Genomic DNA, 17,673 nt, shown 5'->3' on the forward strand with positions numbered 1-17,673 from the left:
CCAGCGGAGCTCAGCCGAGCCCTGCTCAGCCGAACCGAGCCGAGCGGAGCCGAGCGGAGCTCAGCCGAGCCCTGCTCAGTCGAACCGAGCCGAGCCGAGCCGAGCTTTGCAGAGCCGGACCGAGCCGAGCCGAGCTCAGCCGAGCGGAGCCGAGCGAAGCCCTGCTCAGCCGAACCGAGCCGAGCCGAGCCGAGCTTTGCTGAGCCGGACCGAGCCGAGCCGAGCCGAGCCCCGTTCAGCCGAACCGAGCCGAGCGGAGCTGAGCCGAGTCGAGCCGAGCGGAGTCGAGCCCAGCCGAGCTGAGCACTGCTCAGCCGAACCGAGCCGAGCCGAGCCGAGCTTTGCTGAGCCGGACCGAGCTGAGCTCTGCTCAGTCGAGCCGAGCCGAGCCGAGTAGAACCGGACCGAGCCGAGTGGAGTCGAGTCTTGCTGAGCCGAACCGAACCGAGCCGAGCCGAGCCGAGCCGAGCCGTGCTGAGCTGAACCGAGCGGAGCCGAGCCGAGTCGTGCTGGGCTGAACCGAGCCGAGCCGAGCGGAGCGGAGCCGAACCGAGCCGTGCTGAGCCGAGCGGAGCCGAGCCGAGCCGAGCCGAACCGAGCGGAGCCGAGCCGTGCTGAGCTGAGCCGTGCTGAGCCGAACCGAGCCGAACCGAGCCGAGCCGAGCCGAGCCGAGCCGAGCCGTGCTGAGCTGAACCGAGCCGAGCCGTGCTGAGCCGAGCCGAGCTGAACCGAGCGGAGCCGAGCCTTGCTGAGCCGGACCGAGCCGAGCCGAGCTTTGCTGAGCCGGACCGAGCCGAGTGGAGCCGAGCGGAGCCGATCCGATCCGATCCGACCCGATGGGCACTGAGTTGGAGGCCGCCCGGCTGCACTGCGCCGCCGTCACCCGCGATTACTGCAGCGCGCCGCGGCTCAGTGAGTGCTGCGCACCGCCCCGCCGCCGGGGGGCGCTGTGAGCCGCGCTGCGCCGCGCTGCGGACCGACGGGGCGCTCTGAGTGCTGACCGTGGGGGGACGCGGCGGGGGGGGGGGGGCACTGGGCCCCATAGCGGCCCCATAGCGACCCCATAACGGCCCCAGAGCGACCCCATAACGGCCCCATAGCGACACCATAACGGCACCATAGCAGCCCCATAGCAGCACCGTGGCCCCATAGCAGCCCCATAGAAGCACCACAGCCCCTAGCGGCCCCATAGCAGCCCCATTGCAGCAGTGTGGCCCCATAGCGACCCCATAACGGCCCCATAGCGGCCCCATAGCGACCCCATAGCGGCCCCATAGCGACCCCATAACGGCCCCATAGAGGCCCCATAACGGCCCCAGAGCAGCCCGAGAGCGGCCCCAGAGCGACACCATAACGGCACCATAGCAGCCCCATAGCAGCAGTGTGGCCCCATAACGGCCCCATAGCGGCCCCATAGCGACCCCATAACGGCCCCATAGAGGCCCCATAACGGCCCCATAGCGACCCCATAACGGCCCCATAGCGACACCATAACGGCACCATAGCAGCCCCATAGCAGCACCGTGGCCACATAGCAGCCCCATAGTGACCCCAGAGCGACCCCAAAGCGGCCCCATAGCAGCCCCATAGCGGCCCCATAGCAGCCCCAGAGCGACACCATAACGGCACCAGAGCAGCCCCATAGTGACCCCATAGCGACCCTGGAGCGGCTCCATAACGGCCCCATAGCAGCCCCAGAGCGGCCCCATAATGGCCCCATAGCGACCCCATAACGGCCCCATAGCGACCCCATAATGGCCCCAGAGCGACCCCAGAGCGGCCCCAGAGCGACCCCATAGCAGCATCACAGCCCCATAGCGACCCCATAGCGACCCCATAACGGCCCCATAGCGGCCCCACAACGGCCGCGGAGCAGCCCCATAGCGGCCCCATAGCAGCCCCATAGTGACCCCATAACAGCCCCATAACAGCCCCAGAGCGGCCCCATAACGACCCCATAGAGGCCCCATAACGGCCCCAGAGCGACCCCAGAGCGGCCCCATAGCGACACTATAACGGCACCATAGCAGCCCCATAGCAGCACCGTGGCCCCATAGCAGCCCCATAGAAGCACCACAGCCCCTAGCGGCCCCATAGCAGCCCCATTGCAGCAGTGTGGCCCCATAACGGCCCCATAGCGGCCCCATAACGGCCCCATAGCGGCCCCATAGCGACCCCATAGCGGCCCCATAGCGGCCCCATAGCAGCCCCAGAGCGACACCATAACGGCACCATAGCAGCCCCATAGCAGCACCGTGGCCCCATAGCAGCCCCATAGTGACCCCAGAGCGACCCCAAAGCGGCCTCATAGCAGCCCCATAGCGGCCCCATAGCAGCCCCAGAGCGACCCCATAACGGCACCAGAGCAGCCCCATAGTGACCCCATAGCGACCCTGGAGCGGCTCCATAACGGCCCCATAGCAGCCCCAGAGCGGCCCCATAATGGCCCCATAGCGACCCATAACGGCCCCATAGCGACCCCATAATGGCCCCAGAGCGACCCCAGAGCGGCCCCAGAGCGACCCCATAGCAGCATCACAGCCCCATAGCGACCCCATAGCGACCCCATAACGGCCCCATAGCGGCCCCACAACGGCCGCGGAGCGGCCCCATAGCGGCCCCATAGCAGCCCCATAGTGACCCCATAGCAGCCCCATAACAGCCCCAGAGCGGCCCCATAATGACCCCATAGCGACTCCATAGCAGCCCCATAGCAGCCCCATAGCAGCAGTGTGGCCCCATAGTGGCCCCATAGTGACCCCATAGCGGCCCCAGAGTGACCCCATAGCGGCCCCATAGCGGCCCCATAGAAGCATCACAGCCCCATAACGGCCGCATAGCAGTCCCATAGCAGCAGTGTGGCCCCATAGCGGCCCCATAGAAGCATCACGGCCCCATAATGGCCCCATAGCAACCCATAGCAGCACCGTGGCCCCATAACGGCCCCATAGCAGCCCCATAGCAGCAGTGTGGCCCCATAGTGGCCCCATAGCAGCCCCATAGAAGCATCACAGCACCATATGGGGCCGCACACTATGGGGCACTATGGGGTGTGCTATGGGGCGCTATGGGGTGTGCTATGGGGTGCTATGGGGTGCAATGGGGCACTATGGGGTGCTATGGGGTGCTATAGGCTGCAGTGGGGCGCTATGGGGTGCAATAGGATGCTATGGGGCGCAATGGGTCTCTATGGGGTGCAATGGGGCGCTATGGGTCCCTATGGGGTATAATGGGGCTCTGTGGGGCGCTGTGAGGCGCTATGGGACCCTATGGGGTGTAATGGGGTGCTATGGGGCAATATGGGACGCTATGTGGCTGTTATGGGGTGCTATAGGGCGCTATGGGGTGCAGTGGGGCACTATGGGGTGCTATGGGGCGCTATATGCTGCAGTGGGGCGCTATGGAATGCAATAGGATGCTATGGGGTGCAATGGGATGCTATGGGTCCCTATGGGGTGTAATGGGGCGCTGTGGGGCGCTATGGGGCGCTATGGGGTGTGCTGTGGGGCGCTATGGGGCACTATTGGTCCTTATGGGGTGTAATGGGGCTCTGTGGGGCGCTATGGGTCCCTATGGGGTGTAATGGGGCGCTGTGGGGCACTATGGGGCACTATGGGGTGTGCTATGGGGTGCTATGGGGTGCAATGGGGCACTATGGGGTGCTATGGGGTGCTATAGACTGCAGTGGGGTGCTATGGGGCGCTATGGGGTGCTATGGGTCTCTATGGGGTGTAATGGGGCACTGTGGGGTGCTGTGGGGCGCTATGGGGCGTTATGGGGTGCAATGGGGTGCTATGGGGTGCTATAGGCTGCAGTGGGGCGCTATGGGGCGCTACGGGGTGCAATAGGATGCTATGGGGCGCTGTGGGTCCTTATGGGGTGTAATGGGGCTCTGTGGGGCGCTGTGGGGCGCTATGGGTCCCTATGGGGTGCAATGGGGCTCTGTGGGGCGCTGTGAGGCGCTATGGGACCCTATGGGGTGTAATGGGGCGCTATGGGGCAATATGGGACGCTATGTGGCTGTTATGGGGTGCTATAGGGCGCTATGGGGTGTAGTGGGGCACTATGGGGTGCTATGGGGTGCTATAGGCTGCAGTGGGGCGCTATGGAATGCAATAGGATGCTATGGGGTGCAATGGGATGCTATGGGTCCCTATGGGGTGTAATGGGGCGCTGTGGGGCGCTATGGGGTGTGCTGTGGGGTGCTATGTGGTGCAATGGGGCGCTATGGATCCCTATGGGGTGCAACGGGGCTCTATGGGGCGCTATGGGGCACTATGGGGTGTGCTATGGGGCACTATGGGTCCCTATGGGGTGTAATGGGGCGCTGTTGGGCGCTATGGGGTGCTGTGGGGCGCTATGGGGTGCTATGGGGCACTATGGGGTGCTATGGGGTGCTATAGGCTGCAGTGGGGTGCTATGGGGTGCTATGGGGTGCTATGGGTCTCTATGGGGTGTAATGGGGCGCTGTGGGGTGCTGTGGGGCGCTATGGGGCGTTATGGGGTGCAATGGGGTGCTATGGGGTGCTATAGGCTGCAGTGGGGCGCTATGGGGCGCTACGGGGTGCAATAGGATGCTATGGGGCGCTGTGGGTCCTTATGGGGTGTAATGGGGCTCTGTGGGGCGCTGTGGGGCGCTATGGGTCCCTATGGGGTGCAATGGGGCTCTGTGGGGCGCTGTGAGGCGCTATGGGACCCTATGGGGTGTAATGGGGCGCTATGGGGCAATATGGGACGCTATGTGGCTGTTATGGGGTGCTATAGGGCGCTATGGGGTGTAGTGGGGCACTATGGGGTGCTATGGGGTGCTATAGGCTGCAGTGGGGCGCTATGGAATGCAATAGGATGCTATGGGGTTCAATGGGATGCTATGGGTCCCTATGGGGTGTAATGGGGCGCTGTGGGGCGCTATGGGGTGTGCTGTGGGGTGCTATGTGGTGCAATGGGGCGCTATGGATCCCTATGGGGTGCAACGGGGCTCTATGGGGCGCTATGGGGCACTATGGGGTGTGCTATGGGGCACTATGGGTCCCTATGGGGTGTAATGGGGCGCTGTTGGGCGCTATGGGGTGCTGTGGGGCGCTATGGGGTGCTATGGGGCACTATGGGGTGCTATGGGGTGCTATAGGCTGCAGTGGGGTGCTATGGGGTGCTATGGGGTGCTATGGGTCTCTATGGGGTGTAATGGGGCGCTGTGGGGTGCTGTGGGGCGCTATGGGGCGTTATGGGGTGCAATGGGGTGCTATGGGGTGCTATAGGCTGCAGTGGGGCGCTATGGGGCGCTACGGGGTGCAATAGGATGCTATGGGGCGCTATGGGTCCTTATGGGGTGTAATGGGGCTCTGTGGGGCGCTGTGGGGCGCTGTGGGGCGCTATGGGTCCCTATGGGGTGTAATGGGGCTCTGTGGGGCGCTATGGGGCGCTATGGGTCCCTATGGGGTGTAATGGGGCGCTATGGGGCGCTGTGGGGCGCTATGGGGCGCTGAGGCCGCTGTCCCTCCCAGCATACAGAACGGTGTGTGGGGTGAACGGCCCTTTGGTGGTGCTCGACAACGTCAAGGTGGGGGGCAGTGGGGGGCAGTGGGGGGTAATGGGGGGCAATGGGGGGTAATGGGGGGCAATGGGGGGCAGTGGGGGGCAATGAGGATGGGATGGGGGTAATGGGGGGCAATGGGGGGTAATGGGGGGCAATGGGGGCCAATGGGGGGGGAATGGGGGTGGGATGGGGGGGGTAATGGGGGGCAGTGGGGGGTAATGGGATGGGAAGGGGGTAATGGGGGGCAATGGGGGGCAATGGGGGGCAATGGGGGGCAGTGGGGATGGAATGGGGGGGTAATGGGGGCAATGGGGGATAATGGGGGATAATGGGGGCAATGGGGGGCCAATGGGGGGCAATGGGGGATAATGGGATGGGATGGGATGGGGGGGTAATGGGAGGCAATGGGGGGGGCAATGTGGATGGAATGGGGGGGTAATGGGGGGCAATGGGAGGAAATGGGGGGCAGTGGGGGGCAATGCGGGGCGGGGGGGATAAGGGGGGGCAATGCGGATGGAATGGGGGGCAATGGGGGGCAGTGGGGGGCAATGGGGAGGGGAATGGGGATGGGATGGGGGGTAATGAGGGTGCAATGGGGGGTAATGGGATGGGATGGGGGGTAAATGGGGGGCAATGGGAATGGAATGGGGGGGTAATGGGGGCCAATGTGGGGTAATGGGGGCAATGGGGGCAATGGGGATGGAATGGGGGGGTAATGGGGGGCAGTGGGGATGGAATGGGGGGGTAATGGGGGGCAGTGGGGGGGCAATGTGGGGCAATGGGGGATAATGGGATGGGATGGGGGGGTAATGGGGGGCAATGGGGGGCAGTTGGGGGGTGGGGGGGATAAGGGGGGGCAATGCGGATGGAATGGGGGGCAATGGGGGGCAGTGGGGGGCAATGGGGGGGTAATGGGGGGGCAATGGGGGGCAATGGGGATGGAATGGGGGGGTAATGGGGGGCAATGGGGGGTAATGAGGGGTAATGGGGGCAATGGGGGGATAGGGGGGTTAATGGGAATGGAATGGGGGGCAATGGAGGGCGGGGGGATAAGGGGGGGCAATGGGGATGGAATGGGGTAATGGGAGGCAATGGGGGGCAATGGGGGGAAATGGGGGGCAGTGGGGGGCAATGGGGGGCAATGGGGGATAATGGGATGGGATGGGGGTAATGGGGGGCAATGGGGGGCAGTGGGGGGCAGTGGGGGGCATAAGGGGGGGCAATGAGGATGGGATGGGGGTAATGGGGGTGCAATGGGGGGCAATGGGGGGGTAACGGGGGTGGGATGGGGGGGTAATGGGGGGCAATGGGGGGGCAATGGGGATGGGATGGGGGTAATGGGGGGTAATGGGGGGTAATGGGATGGGATGGGGGGGTAATGGGGGGCAATTGGGGGGGTAATGGGGGGCAATGGGGATGGAATGGGAGTAATGGGGGCAGTGGGGGGCAATGAGGATGGAATGGGGGGGTAATCGGGGGGGCAATGGGGGGTAATGGGATGGGATGGGGGGGTAATGAGGGGCAATGCGGATGGGGTGGGGGGGGTAATGGGGGCAATGGGGGGCAGTGGGGGGCAATGGGGGGTAATGGGGGGCAATGGGGATGGAATGGGGGGGTAATGGGGGCCAATGGGGGGCAGTGGGGGGGTAATGGGGATGGAATGGGGGGGTAATGGGAGGCAATGGGGGGCAATGGGGGGAAATGGGGGGCAGTGGGGGGCAATGGGGGATAATGGGATGGGATGGGGGTAATGGGGGGCAATGGGGGGCAGTGGGGGGTGGGGGGCATAAGGGGGGGCAATGAGGATGGGATGGGGGTAATGGGGGTGCAATGGGGGCAATGGGGGGGTAACGGGGGTGGGATGGGGGAGTAATGGGGGGCAATGGGGATGGGATGGGGGTAATGGGGGGTAATGGGGGGTAATGGGATGGGATGGGGGGTTAATGGGGGGCAATGGGGGGAAATGGGGGGAAATGGGGGGCAGTGGGGGGCAATGGGGTGCGGGGGGGATAAGGGGGGGCAATGCGGATGGAATGGGGGGGTAATGGGGGGCAATGGGGGGCAATGGGGGGTAATGGGGGGGCAATGGGGATGGAATGGGAGTAATGGGGGGCAGTGGGGGGCAATGAGGATGGAATGGGGGGGTAATGGGGGGCAATGGGGGGTAATGGATGGGATGCGGGGTAATGAGGGGCAATGCGGATGGGGTGGGGGGGTAATGGGGGCAATGGGGGGTAATGGGGGGGCAATGGGGGGCAATGGGGGATAATGGGATGGGATGGGGGGGTAATGGGGGGCAATGGGGGGCAGTTGGGGGGCGGGGGGGATAAGGGGAGGCAATGGGGATGGAATGGGGGGTAATGGGGGGATAATGGGATGGGATGGGGGGGCAATGGGGGAAAATGGGGGGCAATGGGGGGCAGTTGGGGGGCGGGGGGGATAAGGGGGGACAAGGGGGATGGGATGGGGGTAATGGGGGGCAGTGGGGGCCAATGGGGGGGGAATGGGGGTGGGATGGGGGGGTAATGGGGGGCAATGAGGGTCAATGGGGGGGTAATTGGGGGGCAATGGGGGTAAATGGGGGGCACTGGGGGGCAGTTGGGGGGCATGGGGATAAGGGGGGGCAATGAGGATGGGATGGGGGGGCAATGGGGGGCAGTGGGGGGCAATGAGGATGGGATGGGGGGTAATGGGGTGCAATGGGGGGTAATGGGGATGGGATGGGGGGCAATGGGGAGACAATGGGGGGTAATGGGGGCAATGGGGATGGAATGGGGGTAATGGGGGCAATGGGGGGTAACGGGATGGGATGGGATGGGGGGCAATGGGGGGTAATGGGGGGGCAATGGGGATGGAATGGGGGGTAATGGGGTGCAATGGGGGGTAATGGGGGGCAATGGGGGCCAATGGGGGGGCAATGGGGAGCAATGGGGATGGAATGGGGGGGTAATGGGGGCAATGGGGGGTAATGGAGGGGCAGTTGGGGGTTGGGGGGGACAAGGGGGGGCCATGGGGATGGAATGGGGGGTAATGGGGGCAATGGGGACAATAGGGGGGCAATGGGGGGCAGTTGTGGGGCGGGGGGGATAAGGGGGGGCAATGAGGATGGAATGGGGGGGCAATGGGGGGTAATGGGGGGTAATGGGGGGCAATGGGTGGCAATGGGGATGGAAGGGGGGGTAATGGGGGCCAATGGGGGGAAATGGGGGGCAATGGGGGGCAATGGGGATGGAATGGGGGGTAATGGGGGGCAGTGGGGGGGCAATGGGGGGGCAATGGGGGATAATGGGATGGGATGGGGGGGTAATGGGGGGTAATGGGGGGCAATGGGGGGTTTGTGGGGATGGAATGGGGGGGCAATGGGGGGTGATGGGGGGTACTGGGAGGGACAACTGGGGGGGGCACAGAGTGGGGGGGCAATGAGGTAATGCGGATGGAATGGGGGGGGCAACGGAGGGTAAGGGGGGGTAATGGGGAGCAGTTGGGGGGGAGGGGGGTAAGGGGGTTAATTGGGATAGGATGGGGGGCAATGGGGGGCAGTGGGGGGTGGGGGGGATAAGGGGGCAATGGGGATGGAATGGGGGGGTAATGGGGGGGCAATGGGGATGGAATGGGGGTAATGGGGGCAATGGGGGGCAATGGGGGATAATGGGATGGAATGGGGTGGTAATGGGGGGCAATGGGGGGGCAATGGGGATGGAATGGGGGGGTAATGGGGGGCAGTGGGGATGGGATGGGGGGCGGGGGGGCAATGGAAGGGCAATGGGGGGTAATAGGGGGTAATGGGGGGCAATGGGGGGGCAATGGGGGATAATGGGATGGGATGGGTGGGTAATGGGGGGGCAATGGGGGGCAATGGGGATGGAATGGGGGGGTAGTGGGGGGCAATGGGGGGCAATGGAGATGGGATGGGGGTGGGGGGGCAATGGAAGGGCAATGGGGGGTAATGGGGGTAATGGGGGGGTAATGGGGGGCAGTTGGGGGGCAGGGGGGCAATGGGGGGGTAATGGGGGCAATGGGGGGTAATGGGTGGTAATGGGGGGGCAATGGGGGGGCATTGGGGGGTACTGAGAGGGACAACGGGGGGGGTGGGGGGGGGGAGAAGCAGCGGCGGTTGGTGGGGCTGCAATGGGAGGGGCAGTGGGGGGGGGGCGGTGCTTTTGGGAGGGGGGGGTCGGTGTGGGGGGGTCGGGGATGGGAGGGTCGGTGTGGGGGGGCTGTGGGGGGGTCGGGGGGGGTCCCTCACTTTGCCCCCCCCCCTCAGTTCGCTCAGTACGCGGAGATCGTTCACTTCACACTGCCCGACGGCTCCGAGCGCAGCGGGCAGCTGCTGGAGGTGGCCGGGAACAAAGCCGTCGTGCAGGTCGGGAAACCCCCCAGTGACCCCCCCCCCATTGGACCCCCACTCCGGCAACCCCCCCCCATGTACCCCCATTTCCCCCTATTTCACCCCATGCCCCCATTTGACCCCCCCCAATTGCCCCCATTTACCCCCATTTACCCCCTCATTTCCCCCCATTCCTCCCCCATTTCCCTCCCAATGTGACCCCCCCCATTTCCCCCCCATTTCCCCCCCATCTGACCCCCCCAATTATCCCCATTTACCCCCCATTTCCCTCCCATTTACCCCCATGTACCCTCCCCTGCCCCCCCTGTTCCCCCCCACGTGACCCCCCCGTACCCCATGTACCCCCATTTCCCCCCCATGACCCCCTTTCCCCCCTCCCCAATATGGCCGCAGGTGTTTGAGGGCACGGTGGGCATTGAGGTGCATTTCCTCCCATCCCCCCCCCAATATGGCCGCAGGTGTTTGAGGGCACGGCAGGCATTGAGGCGCATTTCCCCCCCCCCCAATATGGCCGCAGGTGTTTGAGGGCACGGCGGGCATTGAGGCGCATTTCCCGCCTTCCCCCCTCCCCCAATATGGCCGCAGGTGTTTGAGGGCACGGCGGGCATTGAGGCGCGTTTCCCGCCTTCCCTTTCCCCCCCTCCCCCAATATGGCCGCAGGTGTTTGAGGGCACGGCGGGCATTGAGGCGCGTTTCCCCCCTCCCCCAATATGGCCGCAGGTGTTTGAGGGCACGGCGGGCATTGAGGCGCATTTCCCCCCTCCCCCAATATGGCCGCAGGTGTTTGAGGGCACGGCGGGCATTGAGGCGCATTTCCCGCCTTTCCTTCCCCCCCTCCCCCAATATGGCCGCAGGTGTTTGAGGGCACGGCGGGCATTGAGGCGCATTTCCCGCCTTCCCCCCCCAATATGGCCGCAGGTGTTTGAGGGCACGGCGGGCATTGAGGCGCATTTCCCCCCCCCCCCAATATGGCCGCAGGTGTTTGAGGGCACGGCGGGCATTGAGGCGTATTTCCCTTCCCTCCCTCCCCCAATATGGCCGCAGGTGTTTGAGGGCACGGCGGGCATTGAGGCGCATTTCCCCCTCCCCCAATATGGCCGCAGGTGTTTGAGGGCACGGCGGGCATTGAGGCGGATTTCCCGCCTTCCCTTCCCTTCCCTTTCCCCCCTCCCCCAATATGGCCGCAGGTGTTTGAGGGCACGGCGGGCATTGAGGCGCGTTTCCCCCTCCCCCAATATGGCCGCAGGTGTTTGAGGGCACGGCGGGCATTGAGGCGCATTTCCCCCTTCCCCCCCCCAATATGGCCGCAGGTGTTTGAGGGCACGGCGGGCATTGAGGCGCATTTCCCGCCTTCCCCCTCCCCCAATATGGCCGCAGGTGTTTGAGGGCACGGCGGGCATTGAGGCGCATTTCCCGCCTTCCCCCTCCCCCAATATGGCCGCAGGTGTTTGAGGGCACGGCGGGCATTGAGGCGCATTTCCCGCCTTTCCTTCCCTTCCCCCCCCCCCCAATATGGCCGCAGGTGTTTGAGGGCACGGCGGGCATTGAGGCGCATTTCCCCCTTCCCCCCCCCCAATATGGCCGCAGGTGTTTGAGGGCACGGCGGGCATTGAGGCGCATTTCCCGCCTTCCCCCCTCCCCCAATATGGCCGCAGGTGTTTGAGGGCACGGCGGGCATTGAGGCGCATTTCCCGCCTTCCCTTCCCTTCCCAATATGGCCGCAGGTGTTTGAGGGCACGGCGGGCATTGAGGCGCATTTCCCGCCTTCCCTTCCCTTCCCAATATGGCCGCAGGTGTTTGAGGGCACGGCGGGCATTGAGGCGCATTTCCCGCCTTCCCTTCCCTTCCCAATATGGCCGCAGGTGTTTGAGGGCACGGCGGGCATTGAGGCGCGGCGCACCGCCGTGCGGTTCAGCGGAGATGTGCTCAGAACCGCCGTGGCCGAGGAGATGTTGGGTGAGGGCGGGGATATATGGGGCTATATGGGGGTATAGGGGGGTGTATGGGGTATGGGGGGTATATTGGGGGTATATGGGGATGTATGGGGGGATATGGGGGGGTATATGGGGGGTATATGGAGGTATGGGGGGGTATGGGGGGATATGGGGTATGGGGGGTATGGGGGTATGGGTATGGGGGGATATGGGGTATGGGGGGGTATGGGTGGTATATGGGGTATGAGGGGTATATGGGAGTATATGGGGTATGGGGGTATGGGGGGTATATGGGAGTATATGGGGTATGGGGGTATGGGGGGTATATGGGGGTATATGGGGGGTATAGGGGGGTGTATGGGGTATGGGGGGATGGGGGTATATGGGGGGGGATGGGGGGTATATGGGGTATGGGGGGATATGGGGGGTAAACGGGGGTATGGGAGGATATGGGGTATGGGGGTATATGGGGGGATATGGGGGGATATGGGGTATATGGGGGGATATGGGGGGAAAAGGGGGGATATGGGGGGATATATAAGGGGGTATGGGGGATATATGGGGTTATATGGGGTATGGGGGATATGGGGGGTATATGGGGGGTATGGGGGTGTATGGGGATGTATGGCGTATATGGGGGTATATGGGGGTATATAGGGGGGTATGGGGGGCATATGGGGCTATATGGGGTATATGGGGGGAAAAGGGGGGTATATGGGGCTATATGGGGGGTATATGGGGGATATGGGGTGGATGGGGAGTGTATGGGGGGTATATGGGGGGATATGGGGGTACGGGGGATATGGGGATATATGGGGGTATATGGGGGGGTATGGGGGGAATATGGGGGTATGGGGTTATGGGGGGATATGGGGTATGGGGGTATATGGGGTTATGGGGGGATATGGGGTATGGGGGATATATGGGGGGGAAATGGGGGTATACGGGGGTATATGTGGGGATATGGGGGGAATATGGGGTATATGGGGGTATATGGGGGGATATGGGGGTATGGGGGGATATGAGGGTATGGGGGGATGTGGGGGTGTGGGGTATGTACGGGGGATATGAGGTCAGTGGGGGCTATGGGGGATATGGGGGGTATGGGGGCCATATTGGGGACCAATTGCCCCCACTGACCCCATTGTCCCCATTGTCTCCATTGACCCCATTGTCCCCATTGCCCCCACTGACCCCATTGCCCTCACTGACCCTACTGTCCTCATTGACCCCACTGACCCCACTGACCCCACTGCCCCCATTGCCCCCACTGACCCCATTGCCCTCACTGACCCTACTGTCCTCATTGACCCCACTGACCCCACTGACCCCACTGCCCCCATTGCCCCCACTGACCCCATTGACCCCATTGCCCCCACTGACCCCACTGACCCCATTGTCCCCACTGACCCCATTGCCCCCATTACTCCCAATGCCCCCATTGCCCTCATTGACCCACTGACCCCATTGTCCCCATTGTCTCCATTGACCCCATTGTCCCCATTGCCCCCACTGACCCCATTTCCCTCACTGACCCCACTGTCCTCATTGACCCCATTGTCCCCACTGACCCCACTGCCCCCATTCTGCCCCCCCCCCCATTTAAGGCCGGGTCTTCAATGGCTCCGCCCGCCCCATTGATGGCGGCCCCAAAGTGCTGCCCGAGGACTACATGGACATCAATGGTGCGGCCCTATAGGGGGGGCGGCCCTATAAAGGGGGGGGCAGCCCTATAAGGGGGGTGGGCAGTCCTATGGGGGGTAGACGGCCCTATAGGGGACGGGGCGGCCCTATAAGGGAGGGTGGTGGCCCTATATGGGGGGGGGGGGGTGGCCCTATAAGGGGGAGGAGATGCGGCCCTATAAGGGGGGGGCAGTCCTATAGGGGGGTGGGCGACCCTATAGGGGAAGGGGGCGGTCCTATAGGGGGGAGGGGGTGGCCCTATAGAGGGTAGGCGGCCCTATAGGGGACGGGGGCGGCCCTATAAGGGAGGGAGGCGGCCCTATAGGGGAGGGCGCGGCCCTATACGGGGAGGGGGGGCAGCCCTATATGGGGGGGTGCCACATAGGGGGAGGGGGTGGCCCTATATGGGGGGACAGCCCTATAGGGGAGGGGGGCAGCCCTATATGGGGGTGGCCCTATAGGGGGAGGGGGTGGCCCTATGGGGGGTAGGCGGCCCTATAGGGGAGGGGAGTGGCCCTATAGGGGAGGGGGGCGGCCCTATAAGGGGGGGGCGATTCTAAAGGGGGGTGGGCGACCCCATAGGAGGGTGGGCGACCCTATAGGGGGTGAGGGCGACCCTATAGGGGAGGGGGGCTGCCCTATATGGTGGAGAAGCGGCCCTATAAGGGGGCGGCGGTCCTATAGGGGGGTGGGTGACTGTATGGGGGTCGGGGCGGTCATATATGGGGTGGGAGACCCCATAGGTGGGTGTGTGGCCCTATAGGGGGGAGGGGGGCGGCCCTATGGGGGGGCGGGGTGGCATTATATGGGGGGAGGCGGCCCTATAGGGGAGGGAGTAGGGCCTATATGGGGGGGGGGGGCGGTCCTATAGGGAGGGGGGTGGCGTTATATGGGGGTTGGAGGCCCTATAGGGGAGGGGGGTGGCCCTATATGGGGGGGGGGTGACCCTATGGGGGCACAGTGGCAGCCCTATGAGCAGCGCTGTGGGGCGGTCCTATAGGGGTGTGGACGGCCCTATAGGGGACGGGGCAGACCTATAGGGGAGGGGGGCGGTCCTATAGGGGGGTGGGCGATCCCATGGGGGGAGGGGCGACCCTATAGGGGGGCGGGGGGCGGCCCCTATAGGGGAGGGGGCGGCCCTATATGATGGAGGGGGGCAGCACTATAAGGGGGGGGCGATCCAATAGAGGGGTGGGCGACTCTGTGGGGGTCGGGGCGGCCCTATATGGTGGAGAGGTGGCCCTACAAGGGGAGGCGGTCCTATAGGGGGGTGGGCGACCCTATGGGGGTCGGGGCAGCCCTATAAGAGGGAGGGCGGCCCTATAGCGGGTAGGCCCTCTACTGGGGGGTAGACGGCCCTATGGGGGCGCAATGGCAGCCCTATGGGCAGCGCTGCGGGGCGGCCCTATGCAGACGCAATGCGAACCCTACGAGCAGCGCTATGGGGCGGCCCTATAGAGGAGGGAGTCGGCCCTATATGGTGGGGAGGCGGCCCTATATGGGGGGGGGGGTGGCCCTGTACGGGGTGGCGGTCCTATAAGGGGCTGGGGGGCCCTATAGGGGAAGGGGGCGGTCCTATAGGGGGGTGGGCGACCCTATAGGGGGAGGGCGGCCCTATAGGGGAGGGGGGCGTCACTATATGGTGGAAAGGCGGCCCTATAAGGGGGGGGGCAGTCCTATAGGGGGGTGGGCGACCCTATAGGGGGGAGGGGGGCGGCCCTATAAGGGGGTGGGAGACCCTATAGGGGGAGGGGCGGCCCTATAGGGGAGGGGGGTGGCCCTATGAGCAGTGCTGTGGGTCGGCCCCATAGAAGGGGGATAACCCCAGCCCTATGAGCAGCGCTATGGGGCGGCCCTATAAGGGAGGGAGTAGACCCTATATGGGGAAGGGGGGCGGTCCTATAGGGTGGTAGGCGACCCTATGGGGGTCAGGACGGCCCTATAAGGGGAGGGGGGTGACCCTATAGGGGGTGGGCGACCCTATAGGGAGGAGGGGGGCCCTATAGGGCACGGGGGTGGCGTTATATGGGGGTTGGAGGCCCTATAGGGGAGGGGGGCGGCCCTATATGGGCGGGTGGCATTATATGGGGGGGAGGCGGCCCTATAGGGGGCGTATAGGTGGCCCTATGGGAGCGCAATGGCAGCCCTATGGGCAGCGCTGTGGGGCGGCCCTATAGGGGGAGGGGTCTGCCCTATATGGTGGGGAGGCGACCCTATAAGGGGGGGGGGCGGTCCCATAGGGGAGTGGGCGACCCTATAGGGGAGGGAGTCGGCCCTATATGGTGGGGAGGCGGCCCTGTATGGGGGGGGGGTGGCCCTGTGCGGGGGGGCGGTCCTATAGGGGGGTGGGGGGCCCTATAGGGGAAGGGGGCGGTCCTATAGGGGGGTGGGCGACCCTATAGGGGGAGGGGGGCGGCCCTATAGGGGGAGGGCAGCCCTATAGGGGAGGGGGGCGTCACTATATGTTGGAAAGGCGGCCCTATAAGGGGGGGGGCAGTCCTATAGGGGGGTGGGCGACCCTATAGGGGGGAGGGGGGCGGCCCTGTAAGGGGGTGGGAGACCCTATAGGGGGAGGGGGCGGCCCTATAGGGGATGGGGGCGGCCCTATACGGGCGGGTGGCATTCTATGGGGGGGGAGGCGGCCCTATAGGGGGCGTATAGGTGGCGCTATGGCGCTGTGGGGCGGCCCTACGAGCAGCCCCATAGCGCGCTGTGCCCCATAGGGCAGCCCATCAACCCGCAGTGCCGGACGTACCCCGCAGAGATGATCCAAACGGGCATCGCTCCCATCGACGTTATGAACGCCATCGCCCGCGGGCAGAAAATACCCATCTTCTCTGCCGCGGGGCTGCCCCACAACGAGGTCAGTGTGCCCCATAGCGCCCCATAGCGCCCCATAGCTCTGCCCCATAGCGCCCCATAGCGCCCCACAACGAGGTCAGTGCGCCCCATAGCGCCCCATAGAGCCCCATAGAGCCCCATAGAGCCCCACAACGAGGTCAGTGCGCCCCATAGCGCCCCATAGCACCCCATAGTGCCCCATAGAGCCCCATAGAGCCCCATAGCTGTGCCCCATAGAGCCCCACAACGAGGTCAGTGTGCCCCATAGAGCCCCATAGAGCCCCACAACGAGGTGAGCCCTGCCCCATAGCGCCCCATAGAGCCCCATAGCGCCCCATAGAGCCCCCTAGAGCCCCATTGAGCCCCACAACGAGGTGAGCCCTGCCCCATAGCGCCCCATAGCGCCCCATAGAGCCCCATAGAGCCCCACAACGAGGTGAGCCCTGCCCCATAGCGCCCCATAGCGCCCCATAGAGCCCCATAGAGCCCCACAACGAGGTCAGTGCGCCCCATAGCGCCCCATAGCGCCCCATAGAGCCCCATAGAGCCCCACAACCAGGTCAGTGCGCCCCATAGCGCCCCATAGCTGTGCCCCATAGAGCCCCATAGCGCCCCATAGAGCCCCATAGAGCCCCACAACGAGGTGAGCCCTGCCCCATAGCGCCCCATAGCGCCCCATAGAGCCCCATAGAGCCCCACAACGAGGTCAGTGCGCCCCATAGCTCTACCCCATAGCGCCCCATAGCACCCCACAACGAGGTGAGCTCTGCCCCGTAGAGCCCCACAACGAGGTCAGTGTGCCCCATAGCTGTGCCCCATAGAGCCCCACAGCAAGGTGAGCCCCATAGCGCCCCATAGCGCCCCATAGAGCCCCATAGCTGTGCCCCATAGAGCCCCACAACGAGGTGAGCCCCATAGCGCCCCATACAGCCCCATAGCGCCCCATAGAGCCCCATAGCTGTGCCCCATAGAGCCCCACAACGAGGTCAGTGCGCCCCATAGTGCCCCATAGTGCCCCATAGCTGTGCCCCATAGCTCTGCCCCATAGAGCCCCACAACAAGATCAGTGCGCCCCATAGCGCCCCAGAGCTGTGCCCTATAGAGCCCCATAGAGCCCCATAGAGCCCCACAACGAGGTCAGTGCGCCCCATAGCTGTGCCCCATAGTGCCCCACAACGAGGTGAGCTCTGCCCCATAGTGCCCCATAGCGCCCCATAGCGCCCCGTAGCATCCCTGTGTCCCATAGCGCCCCATAGCGCCCCATAGAGCCCTGTGCCCCATAGCATCCTGTAGCATCTCTGTGCCCCATAGCAGCTGTGTGCCCTATGGG

The 17,673-nt window shown here is 64.7% G+C and overlaps 1 protein-coding gene across 2 annotated transcripts; it reads left to right on the forward strand.

Annotated features, from left to right (window-relative positions):
* Window positions 1-244: 244 nt before the first annotated feature.
* Window positions 245-16,406, forward strand: LOC121108649 (V-type proton ATPase subunit B, kidney isoform-like). Of its 2 annotated transcripts, XM_040656641.2 has the most exons (6): window positions 245-913; window positions 5,506-5,561; window positions 9,802-9,900; window positions 11,748-11,841; window positions 13,427-13,504; window positions 16,226-16,406. In XM_040656641.2, exons 1-6 carry the CDS (start codon window positions 838-840, stop codon window positions 16,390-16,392), a joined length of 570 nt encoding a protein of 189 aa, XP_040512575.1. In that variant the 5' UTR covers window positions 245-837; the 3' UTR covers window positions 16,393-16,406. The 2 variants fall into 2 exon arrangements, with proteins under 2 accessions (XP_040512575.1, XP_040512574.1); XM_040656640.2 differs by lacking the exons at window positions 11,748-11,841; window positions 13,427-13,504; window positions 16,226-16,406 and adding an exon at window positions 10,403-10,762 and having other exon boundaries at window positions 619-913.
* Window positions 16,407-17,673: the final 1,267 nt, after the last annotated feature.

Source organism: Gallus gallus (genome assembly GCF_016699485.2).
Source record: "Gallus gallus isolate bGalGal1 chromosome 4 unlocalized genomic scaffold, bGalGal1.mat.broiler.GRCg7b 4_unloc2, whole genome shotgun sequence".
NCBI lineage: Eukaryota > Metazoa > Chordata > Aves > Galliformes > Phasianidae > Gallus > Gallus gallus.

Bases quoted from the DNA above. Each gene is read 5' to 3' on its own strand.
- LOC121108649 (XM_040656640.2), top strand. From the start codon at position 838: ATGGGCACTGAGTTGGAGGCCGCCCGGCTGCACTGCGCCGCCGTCACC. The intron at 914-5,505 runs GTGAGTGCTGCG...TGTCCCTCCCAG, and splicing joins CTGCAGCGCGCCGCGGCTCA to CATACAGAACGGTGTGTGGG. The intron at 5,562-9,801 runs GTGGGGGGCAGT...CCCCCCCCTCAG, and splicing joins TGGTGCTCGACAACGTCAAG to TTCGCTCAGTACGCGGAGAT.